Source organism: Geotrypetes seraphini, chromosome 4 (genome assembly GCF_902459505.1).
Source record: "Geotrypetes seraphini chromosome 4, aGeoSer1.1, whole genome shotgun sequence".
Taxonomy (NCBI): Eukaryota; Metazoa; Chordata; class Amphibia; order Gymnophiona; family Dermophiidae; genus Geotrypetes; species Geotrypetes seraphini.
The window spans coordinates 318,658,041-318,681,519 of NC_047087.1; the positions used below are offsets into that span (position 1 = coordinate 318,658,041).

General features: G+C 48.0%; 1 protein-coding gene and 1 non-coding gene across 4 annotated transcripts in view; both read right to left on the reverse strand.

Annotated features, from left to right (window-relative positions):
• EIF3A (eukaryotic translation initiation factor 3 subunit A) overlaps window positions 1-23,479 on the reverse strand; it is a 330,727-nt gene that overhangs the window by 84,408 nt on the left and 222,840 nt on the right. For all 3 annotated transcript variants that reach the window (XM_033943256.1, XM_033943255.1, XM_033943254.1), the window contains exon 18: window positions 20,306-20,397. In XM_033943256.1, the coding sequence (XP_033799147.1) occupies window positions 20,306-20,397 (92 nt within the window). The remainder of the gene's footprint in view (window positions 1-20,305; window positions 20,398-23,479) is intronic.
• Window positions 8,030-8,148, reverse strand: LOC117360188. Its single transcript, XR_004539392.1, has one exon. It is a non-coding gene; the product is annotated as a 5S ribosomal RNA (ribosomal RNA).

Below are 23,479 nucleotides of genomic sequence, written 5' to 3' on the forward strand. Positions count from 1 at the left end.
TATGTGGGTCAACAGTGCCTGGAGGGCACCAAGAGGATTTAATTTGTAAGGTGTGTGAACTGTCATAAGGTTGTGAAGATGTAACTTCATCTGTGTAAAAATATTTTTTAAGTTTACAAGAGCGAATGAATTTGAACAGAGCCACTCTGGTATCAAACGGAACATATTGACTTGTAGGTACAAAAGATAAACCTTTATTTAATACTGAAGTCTCAACAGGAGACAACGATCGATGGGATAAATTGAAAATGTTGGAAATTAAGGATGGTGCTTTTGTGGGTCGGGACCTTACCGGTCTTTTGCTGATGATTTTGGTGCCCCCTTGAAAATGGACATTATGAGCTGGGTTTAAACTGGGACCCTGCTGTGTTTTTTGATTATCCTCCGAAGAATCAGACGATGTATGGGTATATGTGGGGCGTTTCTGACGTTTGATACTACGAGCTTTGTCCATCCAAATGTAAACAAAACCTTTTGTGTAATCTGTCTCATCCCTACGTAATTTCTTGATTTTGGTCTTCCTCAAGTCTGCCTTAAATGCATAGGCAGACTTGCATAGGCATTTAAGGCAGACTTGAGGAAGACCAAAATCAAGAAATTACGTAGGGATGAGACAGATTACACAAAAGGTTTTGTTTACATTTGGATGGACAAAGCTCGTAGTATCAAACGTCAGAAACGCCCCACATATACCCATACATCGTCTGATTCTTCGGAGGATAATCAAAAAACACAGCAGGGTCCCAGTTTAAACCCAGCTCATAATGTCCATTTTCAAGGGGGCACCAAAATCATCAGCAAAAGACCGGTAAGGTCCCGACCCACAAAAGCACCATCTTAATTTCCAACATTTTCAATTTATCCCATCGATCGTTGTCTCCTGTTGAGACTTCAGTATTAAATAAAGGTTTATCTTTTGTACCTACAAGTCAATATGTTCCGTTTGATACCAGAGTGGCTCTGTTCAAATTCATTCGCTCTTGTAAACTTAAAAAATATTTTTACACAGATGAAGTTACATCTTCACAACCTTATGACAGTTCACACACCTTACAAATTAAATCCTCTTGGTGCCCTCCAGGCACTGTTGACCCACATATCCAAACATTTGAAGATTTGATTTTGCGGGATATTAGTACTTTAGAGCAGATACCCCCATCTACCCGGTTTAATTTATCTAAGCAACAACACATGGCAGTCTCTGCACTAGCTACGGATGCAAGCATAGTCATACATTCAGCTGACAAGGGAGGGGGGGTGGTCATTCAAGACACTCAGGATTATGTTGCTGAAGCACAGCGCCAACTTAGTGACCCCACATATTATGAACTTCTGCAGCAGGATCCAACACAATCCATACAGGATATCATTTCTCAGCTATTGTTGCAAGCATTGGAGACTGGGGTCATCACGGAGAGGGAATTCAGATTTTTGAGCTGTCCCCACCCCAGGATACCAGTAATCTATTTCGTTCCGAAAATTCATAAATCCCTGTCCCATCCTCCTGGTAGACCCATTGTTTCTGGCATTGGGTCTCTCCTTGAACCTTTATCTGCATTTATAGATTTTCACCTCAAAGAAAGGGTGCCTTTGGCTCCCTCTTATGTTTTGGATTCTACCAGCATGATTCAGTTTTTGTCAGCTTTTCAGGAAGTACCCCATGATGCTGTTTTACTTACCTTTGATATAGTAGCTCTTTACACCAATATCCCACAACGTGAAGCCATTGAAGTAATTCGCGTAGAGCTACAGCAGATGGATTTTTCAACATCCAGGATTTCATTTCTGCTTGATGTGGCACATGTGGCACTGAGCTTTAATTATTTTCAATTCGACCAGCACTTTTACAAACAGGTTAAAGGTACAGCTATGGGGTCAAAAATGGCTCCTTCCATAGCATGTTTGTATGTGTCACAATTTGAACACCGTTTTTTGTACCCTTCAGAGCATTGGCAGCATTTTCTATTTTGGAAAAGATACATCGATGATGTTTTTGCGGTCTGGATTGGTACAGAGCTTGAACTATTATCTTTTGTTGAATGGCTCAACAAATGTGACTCGAATCTTCAGTTCACCATGACCAGGGACTGTTTTCAGGTTGCTTTTTTGGATATTACTGTTGTTCTACATCAGGGTACTTTCCAGACATCTATCTACCGTAAACCTACGGATAGAAACAATTTACTCCAGTATGAGAGTTTCCATCCTAAGCACTTAAGAGACAACATTCCCACTGGACAGTTCTTGCGTCTCAGGAGATTATGTTCGTCAGTGGAAGAATATGTGTACAGGGCTGAAGAAGTCAGGAACAGATTTTTACAGAAGGGTTATCCATCATCAGTTCTTAAGAAGGCCTACAAGCGAGGTTTGTATGCCAATCGCTCTTTACTGCTACAGTCACATCCTGCTCCTTCATCACGTCCTTTGGTGTGTGTCTTACCATATTCCATACATGCGTTCCACATTAAGAAGATCATCAAAAGTCACTGGCCCATTTTGCAGTTCCATGATGCCTTCCATGAGATTCCTATGTTTGCGTTCTCTAAAGCCACGAATCTTAAACAGAGATTGACCCACTCTCAATTTTTGAGTCAACCCTCTCAGCTATCTCCTCTGGGACATCATTCTCCGTGTGGACATTGCAAGGTATGTTTGTTCAGTGTACCAATACATCAAATGCTACTTCCTCCTCAATTGAAGTATACTCGTTTCAGCACTAACTGTAACTCACATCATGTAGTGTATGCAATTTCATGTCCGTGTCAACTGGTGTATGTGGGATGTACTACACGTCAACTAAAATTACGGATTGGGGAGCACATGAGTCGCATTCGAACAGGGGTGCAGGAGGCCCCCCTGGTTCAACACTGGCAACAAGCACACCATGCATTGGAAGATCTGACTTTTACAGTTTTGGACAGCATAGAGTGCCCTAGGGGTGGTGACATCGCTCGACTTTTGTGGAGGAGAGAACAGAAATGGATCTTCAATCTAAACACTCTGCATCCAAATGGCCTCAATGGCGAAATTGAATGGGCTGCTTTTCTTTGACAACACCTGTTCGTGCAGTACGTTTGACAGTTTTTTTCATGCATCAGCTGTGAATTGATGACGTCATCACGTCCGTGCGCACGGGGCACCCCTCCCCCTCCTGCTTTTAAATATCGGAGCGGGAGGTGGCGTTCCTTGTTGCACAGAAGTTTTCTATTGTTTGACCGGTATGTATGCTTTATGTGCCTTTCATGCGCTTCAGCTGTTAATTTTTTATGAAATTTGCACAGGTCCAGCAGCTTTTTGAGCGTCAGTGGCTGTATCTGTAGCATTTCAATTTGTCTTTTGGTTTTTGTATTTCAGACCGCAGTTTGAACACCTTTATTAGTGTGATTCTTTTGCAAGCATTTTGTGTGTGTGGCGGGGTCTCCTGAAGCAGACGCCGAAACGGGGCCGCGTCGGGACCCTGAATATAGCTTTATGCTTACAAGATAAGTACACTCTCTGTACAACTTGAATGCAATCTCCTACTTTTTTCAAAAAAAACGAATCAACTTATACATTAGTATTGCAAGCATTATAAACAGTTGCCTTCTTGAGTTGGACTTGCCCTTACTGCATTTCTAGCCATGATTGGATGTAAAACTCTTTTCCTAAGAGAGGATTATCTTCCCCTCTTCAGAGTTACAAGTCTCTGAGCTTTGAGACAGTAGTGCTTGTCCTTCTCATATGCTGGCTATACTGAGTGAGTCAGTCTTTATTTTGCCATTTTATGTTTTTTCTGACTCTGGCTGATACATTGTCCCTGCTGTTGTGGAAACATAGTTGCCTGTATTGGTGGCAAGGCTTACAGCTGAGGCACATCTACAAAATTTGGGGGCAGTGGAGGAAGGGGGAGGGACTCAACATGAGATCCATGGAGTGTGACACCCCCGAGGTCAGACTGACCCCCAAACAGGGCCCCTCCAAGCTCAGTCTGGCACCAGAACAGGGACAAGGAGCCCTAAACAAATTCCAACAGCTTTAACAAGGGGAGACTGGCACAGCTCACCTACCACCTGCTGGAGACTGAGAGAAGACTGTTAGATAGTGGACGGGACAGCTATTAAGTACTATAACCAAAAATTTGGTCTCAGTCTCCACCTGCTGGTCATGGTGAGCTATTACCCATTAGTGAAGGCTATATCGGTCTAGAGAGGTTGACAAAGAATATGTTATTTTACTGGAAGGACATGAGGGAGCAGGAGGGAATAATGCCATAGTTTGAAAAATATATTTAAAGTTGCTTCTTTTTGGCAGCTCTGAAAATGCAGAAACCTGATTGAGTCTTATATTGAAAGGGGAACAAAATGTAACACCATCTCTGTTTTTTCACAAAAATAAAACTGCCATTCTCTTGTTACATCTTATGGGAGATAGTGGTGTTGGGTTAGATGGGCTCATCATGTTGTATTGTCCCAAAGAAACACTATGGCAGCGGCAGAAGAGATTACAGGAGAAATGGGTGGTGTTTGGAAAGGGGTAAGGAGCTCCTGGTTTGGTTTTCCTCTTGATGCAGCTACTAAGCCCTGGCTTTCTGTTCTCATTCCCAGCACAGCTCTGCTAGAGGCTAGCTTTGGGGTTTGTGACCTGTGTGGCTGTGTAGGGTACCATGAAAGGGGAGTACTGCTATAGTGGTACGTCATCCTCATATCCTTCCACATCATGTGGGTAAAGCAAAGAGGGGAATGGTGCTGGAAAGAGAATGAAGGGGATGTGTGGTAAAAGGAGAGATTAAGAGGGATGTTGTGTTGGAGTAACCACTAATAAAAGAAGGAGCACTGTGCCAAAGCTGTTATCACCAAATGAGGTGCCAATTTCATTGTTTGCAGAAGGCACTAGAGTCGGTGTTAACTCAGCTCTCCGAGCCAACCACCTACTCTGTGACCGCCAGAGCCTTCACTGATCTCCTGTTCAGCATGTCATCTTTAGGATTTTCAGTCTGAGGACAGGAAGTACCACATGCAAAATGTGGCACTAGAGGCTGAGGAGCAACTCATTGCTTTGCATCCAAGGTTTGTGCATGCAGGTGGTGCAGCAGCTCATAGTGCCTTTCTGGATGAGGAACTACTATTGTATTTCAGTCTAATTCTAGATATCAATTAGAGAATGACACGGTGGCGGTTTACCCGCGGCTACTGCGTTTAGCCATGGGTAACCCGCCAAAAACGGGGAATGAAAATTAGCAGCCTCTGCGGGGACGGGGACAATGCCATCACCGCCCCGTGGAGCGGTGAATGGTCTTGTCACCGCAGTGAGGCATAAAGGATCGTGCGGTCCCTGCACCCCCATCCGCCCACCCGCACGCCGGCTCGATCGTTTAACCAGCTTCCTCTCTCCACCTCACCTTAGTTTGCCGGCTTTCTTTTTCGGCGACCGGAACGCTTTCAAAAGAGCCGCGCACGAGCGGCTGCTCAGTATTCAATCTTCTGCTCTGACCCAACCGGAAACAGGAAGTTGCAGCAGAGCAGAAGATTGAACTTTGAGCTGCCGAGCGTGCGCGGCTCTTTGAAAGCGTGCCGGTCGCCGAAACAGAAAACCGGCAAACTAAGGAGAGCAGTAGCGTACCAAGGGGGGGGGGGGGGGGGCGGGAGGGGTGAAAAAGGTAATGGCGCCAGGCCTTGGAGCACCGAGGCAGACCGCTTCTCCCCCCTCCCAGCCGAACCCCCGCTGACCCTCCTATCTCCCCCCCAAGTGAACCTTTCCGACCTTCCCAGCGAAAGCAGCAAACCTCCCTCCAGTAGCGTCGACTTTCTCCTCCCTCTGCCGCATCACTGATGACGTCATCAGTGACGCGGCAGAGGGAGGAGAAATCCGCGAAGGAGGTTTGCTGCTCTTGCTGGGAGGGTCGGAAAGGTTCACGGGGGGGGGGAGATAGGAGGGTCAGCGGGGATTCGGCTGGGAGGGGGGAGAAGCGGTCTGCCTCGGTGCTCCATTACCTTCTTCGGGCAGCAGCAGCGTTTACAATTCGCTGTTGTTGCCGGCTTCAGGCCTTGTTCTCTGCCGGGTCCTGCCTACTTCCTGTTTTCATGAAGACAGGACCCGACAGAGAGGAAGGCCTGAAGCGGGCAACATCAGTGAATTGTGAATGCTGCTGCTGCCCGATGAAGTTCAGGACATCAGGACATCGAGGAAGGAGCAGGGTGAAATCGGCTGCTGGCTTGGGGGTGAGGGTAGGGAAAGAATCGTGGAAGTGGAGAAAGAAAGGAAAAAATAAAGAGGGGGACCAAGGGGAGAGAGAAAGAAAGGCAGAAAGAAGGTAAAATTATGTTCTTACCTGTTAATTTTCTTTCCTTTAGAAGCAGCAGATGAATCCAGAGACCAATGGGATAGCTCACTTCTACCAGCAGGTGGAGATAGAGAAACTGATTAACAGGTGTACTTATTTGCTGGCACTCCTCCTGTCTCATCAGTATAGCTCCTTGCCCAAGCACATTTAACCATCAGTAGGTATAGCATGTAAAAAACTTCTTTCCCAGAACACCTCGCGAACAGCAACGATACAGAATACAATCATGAACAACACCCAATCACTAAAAGCCGTACACGAAAAACTGACAACCAGATACCAGAAAGGGTGGGGCTCTGGATTCATCTGCTGCTTCTAAAGGAAAGAAAATTAACAGGTAAGAACATAATTTTACCTTCCTTAGCAAAGCAGCAGATGAATCCAGAGACCAATGGGATATAGCAAAGCAATCCGTAATTTGGGTGGGAAGCAAACGCCGCCTTCGCAACGACCGAAGCATCAAAAAACCCCTATCGCATGTGCCCACACATCCATGCAGAGACGCGGAGAGAAGGTACTCTCGGAAGACCAGTTAGCCGTGAGACAAATCTCCTCCAAGGCAAAAACCCTCTGGGCCGAGCCCAAGAAGCAGCCATCGCTCCAGCAGAATGGTCATGAAGTTCAATCGCCACCCGCTCCCCTGCCAGCAGGCAGGTATAAAGAATGTCCTCCTGGACCATTGAGCGAGGTAGGCATCGGACGACGCCATACGCCTGAGGCGTCCCTTGAAGAATCCCAAAAGGAGATATAAACCACTAACAGTTGTTAGAAACCGATCTCGGAGAACGCTACATACGTTTCAAAAAATGCAGTGAATAAAAGTACTGCTTCCACTATCTCCCTCCAGGAAGAAGGAAGGAAAAGCGAGCATGATGTAAAAGAAAGGATGACCCCCCTTAGAAAGGAATAGTGGAACCATCCGAACTGACACCCCATATGACGGAAATAAGGAATAGGAATCCCCGTTGAACAAGGCCTGAAACATCGCAACTGCAAAGCTGAAGCCATGACCACAAGGAATCCCATGGACAACCGCACAGCTCTTTAGAGCCCCAAAGGACAAGGCTAAAATGAAGCCATCGGTAACTTAGAAGAAGTACGTGAATGAATTACACCAAACCGGGCTTTCTAAGAGGCGCATGAATATACCGCCTTCTCTTTAGGAACTGAACTACAGGAAGCTGAGAAGTCAGTGAAGGGCCATATAACTAGTTCCTGTAAGAAGCCAAGAATGGTAATTGAAGCTGAAGGGAATTGAACGCTATGCCATCGGCAATATACCTGTGCTAAAAAGGAACTCAGGAAGGGTGCAACTGTTGAGAAGTATTCAAGAAAGAAAACACCTCCAAAAGGAAGCAGAAGCCACAGGAGAAGACGTCTGTAGCGCCTGGATAAGAGAAGAAACAACCTGCTTCGCATTACCGTCACACGCCAGTCAAGACTGCTCAAAAGCTAGGTCGTAATACCAAAGTAGTATGAATATCCATGTTGATCTCAATCAAGGAGAGCAAAGTCGGAGATCAAAGGAAACTTCTCAGTCCGGCTGTCGAAAGGCTCAACAGATCCACATAGCAAGGATGGCGCAGCCAAGCCAGAGATTGTACCAATACTGTGCCCCTAAAGCGAGCTTGAGATGGCAAATCCAAGCTATCATCAGCCAGGGGAAAACAGTGAAAAAGAAAAACCAAAGGAGTTTTTTTTTTTTTTTAAAGCCTACAGCACCTGGTATTCCCAGGTGGTCACCCATCCAGGTACTAAACAGGCCCTATCCTGGTTGGCTTCTGAGATCAGACGGGATCGGGCACATTCAGGGTGGTATGGCTGTAAGAAAGAAGCCACACTGTTACCCCCTTTAACTCCCACTTCCTGTGCCCACCTAAGAAGCTAGGAAGCATGGAATTGTGAGACGAGGCCAAGAGGTCAAGTTCCAGGAGATCTTATTTCCACCACAAAAAAAGTGGAACACCTGAGCCAAAATTCCCAATAACCAGGATGTAGAAGATATCACTATAACTAACTTCTACACTTCTAGAGCGTACGCAGTGCTGTACACAGTAACATCCAATAAATAGGCTATGCTCAGATTTCACAGAGAGAAAGACTAACCAAACTCTTTTCCTGAAATGAAAAATGATCGGTCAACCGAATAGAAAGATGAGGGTCCACCCATCGAAGTAGAACAACCACTGTACCTGGCAACTGAGTACATCACCTACTGCCCAAGCTGCAGAGAAACACCCCCATCATAATACTGACTGAAAGGGCCCTCAGCGGCATTCCGGAAGAATGGTCTGAAGCTCCAGAAAGGAAGCCTGACCATGCTCAAGAGTAGAAGAAGGAACCAGAACTTAGTCGCCTCTGAAGACCAAACTCCTGAAGCTGAGGATGGAAGCCACCGAGCCCCCCAACCCGACAGTCCGGAATAGTCGGTGGTCATAAGCTAGTCCAGGAAAGACCGAGGCATGCCCTGGAAAGACAATCTTTCTGAGCCCCCCAAATCATACAAAGCTATGCAGGAGAAGCCTAGCAACTAATAGGAGCCCAGAGATACCGAGAACCACTGGAATAAAAGCGGCTGCTGAGCGTTAGAAGGGACAGCAAGCCGAGGTTCCCAGAGGGGTCAGCAATATGGATGCTAGAACCTGAACAGAATCCCATACTCTTAGCCATGGTAAGCGAAGAACGCCAATCTGAGATCGAGACTCCACACTCAAGGCTCTGGAAAGCAATACAAGTCTCTCCTATAAGAATAACAGCATCAACCCGATATACCTATAACTAGTATAGGAAAAAAGAGCACTGCAAATATGAAGATGCGCATGTAAAGAATTGAGGTAAAGAAACCACCCGCTTCGTGTCAGTCAAAAGACCCGACTGGAAGTCGTCCGAATCAAGCAGGCAGTCACGCATAAATCAGACAAATCGCCTGGCAGTGCCAACGAACCCTTGGGTAGGTGAAATGGAATGTGCCCAAACCGAAAGCGCTGCTCCAAGAGAGGCAGGCCAACCTAGTGCTGACTCAGAGGCCATAGAGAAAATGTAAATATCTTCCCCGTTTGACTGCAGAAATGGGTAACCCTGAGAAACTAATGCAGCTGAATGGAATCCAGCCTGCCCAAAGCCCCCATCTTGGCCACCCACTAATAAGTGGTACCCTAAGAACTACAAGAACTGTCCCGAGGACCAGCCACACTTCAAAGAGAAACGCCAAACAGAGAGACTCTGGAAACGTGAGGAGGATGCAAAGGTGCAAGCATCCTGAAAAAGGTTCACAGCTCCCTGACCTGCCAGTAAAGCGACTACTCCTTCATGAGAAAACTGTCAACCTGGACAAAGAACACCGTCTTGCGATGTGAAAGGGAGCATGAGGACATTCAGCAACCTGCCTGAGCTTTACGCAAGCAAAGGAAAGACAAGGCGCACCCGGCGTAATCCAGAAGCAGCACACGCCTCTCCAGAGAAACAAGCTGTCCCTGGCCAAAAACAGACCAGGTTTCCACTCCAAAAGAGTGCCAGCTACCCTACGACCTCGCAAGCAGAGGATCTTGCCCTTAGGGATCAGCCGCCACTAGACCATGCTTCTAGAGCGGAAGGCCGTCTAGCTTTTTTTTTTTTTTTTTAAATAGACTTGAACCTTCGCCTCTTCTTTTGGAGCCATATCAGCTCTACTCCTTAGCTGGGGCTTGAACCTCAGCTCCTTGTTACTAACCCAGCACACAACCCTTGCGCCCCCAGGTTTTCACAGACAAGCTGGCCCACAGCAAGAAGAAAAGAACCATCAGGCCTCAAGAGAGACTCTCAACTCGGAATTCCTGCAACTACCCCGCAGAAACCAGTCTAGAGCCCAAGCAGGCGGACGCAGCACCCAGGCAGAAGGCCTAAGGAAACCTCCAACATCGCCGCACGTTATCGGAACCCCGAGTGAAGAAATGAACCACACGAATGATACACTGGCACGCCCTTGACACCTACTCCACCTTGATGTTCGCTAACCCTTAAGGCAGCAAAACCAAGCGTAGGCAGCCAAACTCAGGGCAGAAACTTAATGTGGAAGTGCCTAGGGATATAAATGGACAGCCCCCAATAACAACCAGTTGCCTATTCTTTTTTTTTTTTGTTAAGAGAAGCATGTGGACAACACCACAGCAAATGGAGCACTGCAATACGGGGCACAGCTGATTTCAAACAAAAATAAGCCGCGGTACACGCTTAAGTTAGCTGTAGGACATGAGTCAATGAACCCCGCGGCGCTGGGGGCCCAAGCGCGGGCACTTTCCTGCCAGAATCAAAACTGGCTGGCTCCCCCAACAGTGCTGTACAAAAGACCGGGAGCTCATAGCCAAAACCGCAGCACAACGCTCCGCAAAGCAGACGGCGAGGCCCGCGCTGAGAACGGCAGCCGCCCAGAATAACTCTCCGAGTATTGCAGTGCTGGCGACCCAAACTCGGACTGTTTCACGCAAATATAGGCCGGCTCCTAGAACATTGCCACTCACACCGGACTCGGAGCCCATAGCCGAAGCGTAAAAAAATGCAAAACACACCTCGGGGAGGAAAGGGGAAAAGGCGCATGGCTCCCAACAGTAGGGGAGCACAAGCTCGCACCACCCGCGCTATAGAACGATTCAGCTCCAGTTCAGATAATGTATAACACACCCGGAGCCGTCCTCACAATTTGCGGCCATATCGAGAGCCACACAGTTACATTTACCCACGGGCCGTGGCAGTATCAAGAAACAATGTCCCCGAAACTACCAACCCCACAGCACAAGCGCTAGGGTAAGAAAAAGAAGCGCTCCTTAGTTATGCGCAGGAATACAGAGGCCACCTACCTCACTGAAGCAAGCTCATACAAAAACATATTCCACCACAAAACAAAACTGCCATAGTCAAAAACCCACAGCTCTCACACAACCACAAAGTTCAGAGACCAGTAGAATAAAACACATACTCACAATCTACTGGATAGTGCCGGTAGACGCCGGCAACACCTGCTGCCCAGCACGAGCAGGGCAAAAAAGTCAGCTGTGTAGGCCCCCTTTTTTTTTTTTTTTTTTAAATGGGAAAGAAGAAAAATAGGGACCAGGGCAGACCCTCTATCATTGGAGGGAGGGTGAGGCAGGGACAAGGGGGGGCCCAAGTGTAACCTCTAAAGCCGGCACCGATTAGCCGGACACCCCTGTCTCACTGAAGAGCAAAAGCTCAACAGGAGAAACAGAATGGCAGTCTCACTGAAGAGAAAATCTCAACAGGAGGTAATAAAGTTCCAGCCACAGCCAGAATCCAGGAGCTAGTTGAATAGCGACTTCCACCTGCTTGGAGATAGAGAATACTGATGAGACAGGAGGAGTGCCAGCAAATAAGTACACCTGTTAATCAGTTTCTCTATCTCCACCTGCTGGTAGAAGTGAGCTATCCCATTGGTCTCTGGATTCATCTGCTGCTTTGCTAAGGAAAGAGGGGAGCCAGGGGGAGAGAGAAGAAAGAAGAAGGATCAGAAGAAGGACCAGAGACTCATGAAATCACCAGACAAAAAGGTAGGAAAAATGATTTTATTTTCAACTTAGTGATCAAAATGTGTCCGTTTTGAGAATTTATATCTGCTGTCTATATTTTGCACTATGGCCCCCTTTTACTAAAACGCAATAGCGGTTTTTAGCGCAGGGAGCCTATGAGCGTCGAGAGCAGCGTGCGGCATTCAGCGCAGCTCCCTGCGCTAAAAAACGCTATCGCAGTTTAGTAAAAAGGGAGGGGGAATATTTGTCTATTTTTGTATAGTTGTTACTGAGGTGACATTGCATAAAGTCATCTGCCTTGACCTCTTTGAAAAACCTGCGGAATATAAATGATAATTAACATTTTCTCTGCGTACAGCGTGCTTTGTGTTTTTAAAATTTTATTGTTGGTAGATCATTTTGACTTGGCCACAAATGTAAGGGGGAGGGAGGGAGGGGAGCTGCTGAAAGACATCTAGTAATCCTTGCAGGCTTGACTGTGCAGGGAATTATTTTTGTAAAATCATGTTTTGTTATGTGACTGGCATTATCTAGACTTTAATTTCTATGAATGAATAGAATGAAAATGATATAAAATTACTTGCTTGCGGAGACCGCGTGTTCCGGCTCACACAAGGAAGGAGGGGGTGAAAGGGAAAAAGTTTCTCTTCCTTGGAAATAGATTCTGAAATGACCTCATCAAAGAAGACCAGCACTAAATGTACAAGAAATCCCTTAAACAATGTCAAAAGAGCCCAAAATAGAAAACTGCTACTGCCTTGAGACTCCATTTTTGAAGGAATCAACTTGAAATCACAGAAGAGACAGGAAAAGGTTAAATGCCTCATGGAATCCTCAGGTACAAAACACAAACCAAATTGTGAATGAAATCAGAGCAGACAGTAAGAATTATAAAATTGATGTCATTATCCATCTGGAAAAAAAGGCGTACTAGAAATAATGCCTCAGCAATACAATTTTCAGAAGTTCTATTTGCTCATGGTAAGGGAGAAGAGAGACTGCTAGTGATGGTGGGGGGACTGATAGAAAATATGAAAGAAGGGTGGTAGAAAGGAACAGATGGTAAAGGAGGGAGGGAAGGGTGGTGGTGGAAAGGAATAGAACAGACATTGAAAGAGGGTAGAGAGGAACAGACCCTGAAAGGAAATGTGGAAGGCAGAGTGGGGAGAAGACGCTGGAAGGGAAGAAGACAGATGCCAGACTATGGGGGAGCGGAGGGAAGAAAATGGGTGCTAGACGGGGACGGTGACGGGGCGGTGAATGGGATGGCAGTGGCGGTGACGGGGCGGTGAAAGGGATGGCGGTGACGGGGCGGTGAAAGGAACGGCGGTGACGGGGCGGTGCAGAGGATGGTGGGCCGGGGACGGTGCAGTGATGGGGACAGATTTTTTCCCCGTGTCATTCTCTAATATCAATGGTGTCTGGGGATCTGGGATGGATGGGTGAGTAACAACTAGTCAGGCTGTCTTTAAATGAAGAGCACAGTAGGAGGTCCACACACAGGGGGAACTTGTGTCTAAAAGAAATGCTAGGGGTAACTTCAAGTCTCGCCACTCTCTCCTCCTGCCCAAACTCAACTCATTGCCACAGTTTACCATCCTATACAACCCTTATTCTCCCCCTCCCAGCCAGTCCTCAGTAGTTCAGATTCCCAACTTAACCTGCACAATACACTTTTTCTCTCAGTTCTTCCTTCTCTCATCTTCTGTTTTTCCCTCATTTCTTTCTTCACCGAAAGAGTGGTTGATCGCTGGAATAGTCTTCCACTAGAGGTACAGTGGTACCTTGGATTACGAGCATAATCCGTTCCGTAATCCAAAAAGCACAGTTACTTACCGTAACAGGTGTTATCCAGGGACAGCAGGCAGATATTCTTAACACATGGGTGACGTCACCGACGGAGCCCTCGGTACGGACCTTTTTAACTAGAAGTTTCTAGTTGGCCGCACCGCGCGTGCGCGAGTGCCTTCCCGCCCGACGGAGGAGTGCGTGGTCCCCAGTTAGTATAAGCCAGCTAAGAAGCCAACCCGGGGAGGTGGGTGGGACGTAAGAATATCTGCCTGCTGTCCCTGGATAACACCTGTTACGGTAAGTAACTGTGCTTTATCCCAGGACAAGCAGGCAGCATATTCTTAACACATGGGTGACCTCCAAGCTAACAAAGAGGGAGGTGGGATGGTTGGCCATTAGGAAAATAAATTTTGTAACACAGATTGGCCGAAGTGTCCATCCCGTCTGGAGAACGCATCCAGACAGTAGTGAGTAGTGAATGTGTGAACTGAGGACCAAGTGGCCGCCCTGCAGATTTCCTCGATGGGCGTGGAACGGAGGAAAGCTACAGAAGCAGCCATAGCTCGGACTCTGTGGGCCGTGACAGTTCCTTCCAGTGAGAGACCGGCCCGAGCATAGCAGAATTCAATACAGGCAGCAAGCCAATTGGAAAGTGTCCGTTTGGAGACAGGACGACCCAAACGGTTGGGATCGAAAGACAAAAATAGCTGAGGGGATGTTCGGTGAGCTCTGGTACAGTCAAGATAGTAAGCAAGGGCACGCTTACAATCCAGCGTGTGCAACGCCTGTTCCCCAGGATGCGAGTGAGGTTTAGGGAAGAAGACGGGCAGCACAATGGACTGGTTGAGGTGAAAAGCCGAGACCACCTTGGGAAGGAATTTAGGGTGGGTACGCAGAACAACCTTGTCATGGTGAAAAACAGTGAACGGTGGGTCGGCAACCAGTGCATGCAGTTCGCTAACCCTCCTGGCAGAGGTGATGGCAATCAGGAAAAGCACCTTCCAGGTAAGGAGTCTAAGTGAAGTTGTGGCAAGAGGCTCGAATGGAGGTTTCATGAGAGCTGAGAGTACCACATTCAGGTCCCAGACGACTGGAGGAGGCTTGAGGGGTGGTTTGATATTGAAGAGCCCTCGCATAAATCTGGAAACCAGAGGATGAGCCGTGAGGGGTTTTCCGAGAATGGGCTCATGAAACGCAGTGATGGCACTGAGGTGGACTCTGATGGAGGTAGTTTTGAGGCCAGCATTGGACAGCGAGAGCAAATATTCCAATACGGTTTCCACCGCTAAGGAGGTGGGTTCCTGATGATGCCGGAGACACCACGAGGAGAATCTGGTCCATTTCTGATGGTAACATTGGAGAGTGGCCGGCTTCCTGGAGGCGTCCAAGATGAGGCGGACCGGCTGAGATAGGTTCTCTGGAGAGGTCAGCCCGAGAGAAACCAAGCTGTCAGGTGGAGCGAAGACAGATTGGGATGCAGTAGAGACTGATGCTGCTGCGTAAGTAGAGTAGGAAACACAGGAAGGAGAATGGGTTCCCTGGAGCTGAGTTGGAGCAGGAGTGAGAACCAGTGTTGGCGAGGCCACCGAGGTGCGATAAGAATCATGGTGGCGTTGTCCTTGCGGAGTTTGGACAAGGTCCGCAACATCAGAGGAAGTGGAGGGAAGGCATACAGGAACCGATCCCTCCAATCGAGCAGGAATGCATCCGGAGCCAGACGGTGAGGAGAGAAGAGTCTGGAACAGAATTGGGGCAGCTGATGATTGTGAGGTGCTGCAAAGAGGTCCACCTGCGGAGTGCCCCATCGAGCAAAGATGGAGAGCAGAGTTGGAGGGTCCAACGTCCACTCGTGAGGTTGAAGGATGCGGCTGAGATTGTCGGCCAGAGAGTTCTGTTCGCCCTGGATATAGACCGCCCTGAGAAAGAGATTGCGGTCCGTGGCCCAGGTCCAGATGCGCAGAGCCTCCAAACAAAGGGGGCGAGATCCAGTGCCGCCTTGCTTGTTTATGTAGTACATGGCGACTTGATTGTCTGTGCACAGGAGGAGGACTTGAGGACAGAGAAGATGTTGGAAAGCCTTGAGGGCGTAGAACATGGCTCTGAGTTCCAGGAAATTGATGTGATGACGACGCTCCTGTGGGGTCCAAAGTCCCTGGGTGCGTAGATCTCCTAGGTGAGCTCCCCACGCGTAGGGGGACGCATCTGTGGTGATGATCATAGAGTGGGGGGGCAGATGAAAAAGTAGACCCCTGGAAAGATTTGAGGAGTTCAACCACCATTGGAGAGATTGCTGAAGAGATGATGTCACAGAGATGGGATGAGAAAGAAGATCCGTAGTCTGTGACCATTGGTTGGCGAGAGTCCACTGAGGCGTACGAAGGTGGAGACGTGCCAGAGGAAGGACATGCACCGTCGAGGCCATGTGACCCAGGAGGACCATCATCTGTTGGGCAGGAATGGAGGGATGCATGAGCACCTGACGGCAGAGATGGAGCAGGGTCCGCTGGCGATCGGAGGGGAGAAAGGCCCTCATTAGCGTGGTGTCCAGAACTGCTCCAATGAATTGAAGTCGCTGGGTGGGAAGCAGATGCGACTTGGGGTAGTTGATCTCGAACCCCAGGAGGTGGAGGAGAGAGATGGTGTGATGAGTAGCTTGTAGCACGAGTTGAGATGAAGGTGCTTTCACCAACCAATCGTCCAAGTAGGGGAACACCTGGAGGTTGTGAGACCTGAGGAAGGCCGCTACCACTATAAGGCACTTGGTGAAGACCCTGGGGGAGGAAGCGAGGCCGAACGGTAGCACCTTGTACTGATAGTGGTGGTGCAGCACCTGGAACCGCAGGTAGCGGCGAGAATTCTGATTGATGGAGATGTGAGTGTAGGCCTCTTTGAGGTCCAGGGAACATAGCCAGTCGTGTTGAGAAAGAAGAGGGTAAAGCGTGGCAAGGAAGAGCATTCTGAACTTCTCCTTGACCAGACACTTGTTGAGGTCCCTGAGATCGAGAATGGGACGGAGGTCTCCCGTCTTTTTGGGAACCAGGAAGTAGCGGGAGTAGAATCCCTGACCCCTTTGATCTGGAGGTACTTCTTCGATGGCATTGAGAAGGAGGAGGGATTGAACCTCCCTCAGGAGGAGGGGGGTTTGAGATGAGTGTGAAGCAGACTCTACGGGAAGGTTGTCCGGTGGAAGAGTCTGGAAGTTGAGAGAGTAGCCGTGGCGGATGATGTTGAGGACCCACTGGTCCGACGTGATGACTTCCCAACGGCTGGAGAAAATGGTGAGACGACCCCCGATAGGCTGTGGAAGAGGTAGCAAGGGTGGATGACTGGCTATGCCCTGGAGAGAAGAGTCAAAAGGGCTGAGATTGTTTAGCAGGCTGAGGAGGCTTAGAGGGTTGAGTGGCCTGAGATCGAGCCTGGGCATGCTGCTGCTGTTGACGGGGTCGCCGAGATTGTTGGGGAGGCGGATTGAGTGGCCTGGCTGAGAACCTCCGCTGATAAGATGATTGAGGCCGATAGGGTCGGGCAGGCGGAGCCTTCTTTTTCGGCTTGATCAGGGTGTCCCACCTGGTCTCATGGGCAGAGAGTTTCTGGGTGGTGGAATCCAGCGACTCTCCAAAAAGTTCATCCCCGAGACAGGGGGCGTTGGCCAGACGATCCTGGTGGTTGATGTCCAGGTCGGAGACTCTGAGCCAGGCTAAGCGACGCATGGCTACGGCCATGGCAGAGGCCCGAGAGGTGAGCTCGAAGGAGTCGTATATCGAGCGGACCATATACTTGCGCATTTGGAGAAGGCCAGAGATGTGTTGTTGGAATAGCGGGACCTTGCGCTCAGGAAGGTACTTCTGGAGGGCAGACAGTTGTTGGACCAAATGTTTCAGATAGAAAGAAAAATGGAAGGAATAGTTGTTTGCCCTGTTGGCAAGCATGGCATTCTGGTAAAGCCTCTTGCCAAACTTGTCCATGGTCTTACCTTCTCTGCCAGGAGGGGTAGAGGCATAGACACTGGAGCCCTGAGTCTTTTTTAAGGTGGATTCAACCAGAAGGGACTCATGGGGCAATTGAGATTTGTCGAATCCAGGAATAGGGATGACACGGTAAAGGTTGTCCAGTTTACGGGGGGCTCCCGGTACCGTGAGGGGATTTTCCAAGTTTTTGTAAAACGTTTCCCGCAGGATGTCATGCACGGGAAGCTTGAGGAACTCCTTAGGAGGTTGCTCAAAGTCTAAAGCCTCTAGAAAGGCTTGAGACTTTTTTGAGTCAGATTCTAGGGGAAGGGATAGGGCAGCAGACATTTCTCTCAGAAATTTAGAAAATGAGGACTGCTCTGGTTTAGAGGTGGCATCGGGTGCCGATGGTTCCTCATCAGATGAGGAGGGATCCTCCTCGGTACCGAGAGGAGTTTCCTCCCATAAGTCAGGGTCCCTGACCTCTGGTGCATGTCGAGACACCGGGGTGGAGGGCGCGGTATGGCGAGTCTTGGACAAAGACTTTCCAGAGCGCACCGAAACGGTACCAGGAGAGGACGACCGGCGTCGATCTCGGTCCCGGGAAGAATGCCGTACCGCCTGGTGCCGAGGAGGATCCAATGTGGCATGGGAATGAACCACCGGATCGACATGGAGTTGTTCGGCCGAAAGGATCGGCATGGAGGTGTTTACAGGTACCGAAGGGGTGGACACCGGGGGCTCGGTACGGGGCTCGGGCCGGTCTGGTACCGGAAGGAGCGGTGCCAGGATAGTGGGCAACAGGTGTTCAAGTTGTTGCTTTAACTGTTCCTGGAGTTGAGCTTTTAAGATGGCCGAGATACGGTCATCTAGGGGTGGCATCGGAACCGCTTTCTTTTTCTTCGGTTCCTTGGATGCCGCTCCACGCCCCGGCGATGAGGAGGCCGATGACGAGGCACTCACCGAGATCGGGGCGGAGCGTTTGCGGGACCGGTGCGATGCCGGTAGGGATGGTGTCGCCACCGTAGCTGGAGGGCGCTCGAGGGAAGAGGAAGGCTTCTTAGCCGGCTTACCTGGCGCCAGCGACGCCGATGTGGGGTCGGTCGGTGTCGAGGTCGACGGTGCCGATTTTTGAGGTACCGCCGTTGAAGTTGAGGAGTCCATCGCCGACTCGGTGCCGAAGAGAAGAGTTTGTTGAATTCTTCGGTTTTTAAGGGTTCTCTTTTGAAGAGTGGCACAGCGGGTGCAGGAGTCCGCCCGATGCTCCGGACCCAGACACTGCAAGCACCAATTGTGTGGGTCAGTGATGGAGATCGGGCGTGCACACCGCTGGCACTTCTTAAAACCGACCTGCGGGGGCATGAAGGGGAAGATAGCCTCCGCAAAATCGAAGCCCGAGGCCTGTATACTGGCAACAGGCCCCGCCGGGGCAAAAACGAAAAAAAGGGGAAAAAAGCAAAGTTTTTTTTTTTTTTTTTTTTTTTTTTTGGCAAATCAAAGTAAAATAAACCCGAAGGTAAAGAAAGAAAAATAAGGAAAAAAAGCGCGAGCGGGAAGGCAAAAAGTGGTTTCAACGGCCGTTGAAAAAACACACGCGTCTTCTTCGCTCCGCGGAAACGAAGAAACTGGGGACCACGCACTCCTCCGTCGGGCGGGAAGGCACTCGCGCGCACGCGCGGTGCGGCCAACTAGAAACTTCTAGTTAAAAAGGTCCGTACCGAGGGCTCCGTCGGTGACGTCACCCATGTGTTAAGAATATGCTGCCTGCTTGTCCTGGGATAATGCTCATTTATCAAAGCGAGTTTCCATTATTTCCTATGGGGAAACTCGCTTTGATAAATGAGTATTTTGGATTACGAGCATGCTCCTGGAACGGATTATGCTCGTAATCCAAGGTACCACTGTACCTCTAGTGGAAGACTATTCCAGCGATCAACCACTCTTTCGGTGAAGAAAGAAATGAGGGAAAAACAGAAGACGAGAGAAGGAAGAACTGAGAGAAAAAGTGTATGGTGCAGGTTAAGTTGGGAATCTGAACTACTGAGGACTGGCTGGGAGGGGGAGAATAAGGGTTGTATAGGATGGTAAACTGTGGCAATGAGTTGAGTTTGGGCAGGAGGAGAGAGTGGCGAGACTTGAAGTTACCCCTAGCATTTCTTTTAGACACAAGTTCCCCCTGTGTGTGGACCTCCTAGTGTGCTCTTCATTTAAAGACAGCCTGACTAGTTGTGTTCACAACATACCATGCTTTCATTTCCTTTATATGGTATAAGCAATTTGTATCAAGTTGAGCACCTCTAATCATTTTAAAAAGTTGGCTCCTATGTACTTATTCACCAGAATATCCCCTCTATCTAGTCTTTTAATATTTTTGGCAGACTTACTTGCTTGTCACCTCTTACAAACACACACACATATCTGCTAGACACTGAAAATACAACATCAGTACTACAAATGTTAAAAATTAATGTATTTAAATTGACAGGGGTGTCAAAGTCCCTCCTCGAGGGCCGGAATCCAGTCGGGTTTTCAGGATTTCCCCAATGAATATGCATTGAAAGCAGTGCATGCAAATAGATCTCATGCAGATTCATTGGGGAAATCCTGAAAACCCGACTGGATTCTGGCCCTCGAGGACCGACTTTGACACCTGTGATTTAAAACATCACTGGGGCCAACAATGATCATCAGACAGGGTTTCTCTGATCAATGAAGTTCCCATATGTCCTTACCTTGATAGGGGTGGGCGCCTCCATTCTGAATCAACCTCACCTCCTCTTCTCCAGCCTCCCTCGGACTCTCTGTCACCCCAACGAGAGGATTCCTACAGTCATCAAAGAGGGAAAAAAGTCAAGAGTAATGGGTTCTAAACAAAACTGCACAAAAAAGGAACAAAGCTATCTTTCTGTACATATAAGAAAGGAGAAAAGTCCTTACCTGCTAATTTTATTATAATAATAATGCTAGCTTTATTTATATACCATCATACCTTTCAGTTCAAGGCGGTTACAAGAGAGGTTGCATTAATGTAGCGAAGTTACATCATAAGCACAAAGTAAAAGCAAGCAAACAGATGGGTAACGTAATTATATATAGCAGGAGGTAGAAGCAAACAAGTAGACATAGAGCAATTCGTTTGAGGAAGTGTAAAAACAAATTTGTCAAATAAATGGGTTTTCAGTGATCTTCTGAATGATTGGTATGCTACTGTTTGGTTGAAATAACTATGTGGACAGGCTACATACATGCCCCCTCCCCCCATTCTTCCATATATTCCTTAGTTCTTAATTCTATCTCGGAGATCAAAGAAAGAAATATCTCACAAAAGTGTGGTTAAATAGTCAAAGGTTTGAGGAGTATTTGACTGCTTACTGAAGTTAGTAAGCTCACAGTCAAAGTGTCATCGTATTACCCATGACTGGTCATTTTATTGGGAATTGACATAATTAATTCATTATTAAACATATGTTGGTGGTACATCTTCCAATTACAATCTATTTACATATTGCATACTTCAACAATATTCTATTGGTTCTATTGAAATCATATGATTTTCTGTTAATTTTACTTCATTAATACTTTTTCTTAGCAACAATGACTTAACTCATCACATGCTATTGGTCTCACACCTCTGTCAGCAATAGAAGGAATTGGACAACATGCTTACTGAGGTCACGCTGACCTTGCAGACATGTTCTCTTCTATTGCAAATATCTCATTTACAGAAACAATCACAAACAACTACAAACTCATCAATATTTGCCCTAACTACGTAAGTGGGAGAAAAATATGTTCTTATAAAAAGATTTTTTTCTCTCTAAACCATCTAAACAACTAATGAGTAAGTTCCTTAGAGTATTGTTCCAGATTCTTGCTTGAAAGGATAATGTCTTAGAGAGGAATCTTCTGAATTGGCATCCTTTGGGAATCGGAAAGGCGAATAAGCACAGTTACTTACCGTAACAGGTGTTATCCAGGGACAGCAGGCAGATATTCTTGACTGATGGGTGACGGCACCGACAGAGCCCCGGTACGGACAATTTTAGAGTGATTGCACTCTAAGAACTTGGAAAGTTCTAGTAGGCCGCACCGCGCACGCGCGAGTGCCTTCCCGCCCGACAGAGGCGCGCGGTCCCCAGTTAGGATAAGCCAGCTAAGAAGCCAACCCTGGGAGGAGGGTGGGACGCAAGAATATCTGCCTGCTGTCCCTGGATAACACCTGTTACGGTAAGTAACTGTGCTTTATCCCAGGACAAGCAGGCAGCATATTCTTGACTGATGGGTGACCTCCAAGCTAACAAAAAGAGGGATGGAAGGAAGGTTGGCCATTAGGAAAACAAATTTTGCAAAACAGATTGGCCGAAGTGTCCATCCCATCTGGAGAAAGCATCCAGACAATAGTGAGATGTAAAAGTATGAACTGAGGACCAAGTAGCAGCCTTGCAGATTTCCTCAATAGGAGTGGAACGGAGGAAAGCTACAGATGCTGCCATAGTTCGAACTCTATGGGCCGTGACAGAACCTTCCAGTGTCAGTCCGGTCTGAGCATAACAGAATGAAATGCACGCTGCCAGCCAATTAGACAACATACGTTTAGAAACAGGACGTCCCAATTTATTCGGATCAAAGGACAGAAAGAGTTGGGGAGCTGATCTGTGGGGCTTAGTACGCTCTAAATAGTAAGCTAGAGCCCTCTTACAGTCCAAAGTATGTAGAGCCTGTTCTCCAGAATGAGAGTGAGGTTTCGGAAAGAAGACAGGCAGAACAATGGATTGGTTGAGATGGAATTCAGAGACAACCTTCGGGAGAAACTTTGGATGTGTACGCAGAACCACCTTGTCATGATGAAAGACCGTAAAAGGTGGATCTGCAACTTGTGCATATAGCTCACTGACCCTCCTGGCAGAGGTAAGAGCAATAAGGAAAAGTACTTTCCAAGTGAGAAACTTGAAAGGAGTGGTAGCCAAAGGTTCAAATGGAGGCTTCATTAAGGCGGAAAGAACCACATTGAGATCCCAGATTACAGGAGGGGCTTTAAGAGGTGGTTTCACATTGAAAAGACCCCGCATGAATCTGGACACCAAGGGATGAGCTGAGAGACGTTTTCCATGAACTGGCTCATGAAAAGCAGCAATAGCACTAAGGTGGACTCTGATGGAAGTAGAGTTAAGGCCAGAGTCAGACAAAGAAAGTAGATAATCCAACAAAGGCTCCACAGCAAGGGAAGTGGGATCATGTTGATGAAGAAGACACCAGGAAGAAAATCGTGTCCACTTCTGATGGTAACATTGCAGAGTGGCCGGTTTCCTGGAGGCATCCAGAATGGAATGAACGGGCTGAGACAAAGAAGTATTATAAGAAGTCAGCCCGAGAGAAACCAAGCTGTCAGGTGCAGAGACGGAAGGTTGGGATGCAGAAGTGTCTCCTGATGTTGCGTAAGCAGAGAAGGAAACAGCGGAAGAAGAAAAGGCTCCCTGGCACTGAGTTGAAGTAGAAGGGAGAACCAATGTTGCCTGGGCCACCGTGGAGCAATCAGAATCATGGTGGCTCTTTCCCTCTTGAGCTTGAACAAGGTTCGCAACATGAGAGGCAGAGGAGGGAAAGCGTACAGGAACAGATTGGACCAATCGAGGAGAAATGCATCCGCTGCCAGACGGTGAGGAGAGTAGAGTCTGGAGCAGAATAGGGGCAGCTGGTGATTGTGAGGAGCTGCAAAGAGGTCTATCTGAGGAGTGCCCCACTGAGCGAAGATGGACTGTAGAGTTAAAGGATCGAATGTCCACTCGTGAGGCTGAAGAATTCTGCTGAGCTTGTCTGCTAAAGAATTCTGTTCTCCCTGAATGTAGATGGCTTTCAGAAAAAGTTGGTGATCTGTGGCCCAAGCCCAAATCTTCTGGGCTTCCTGG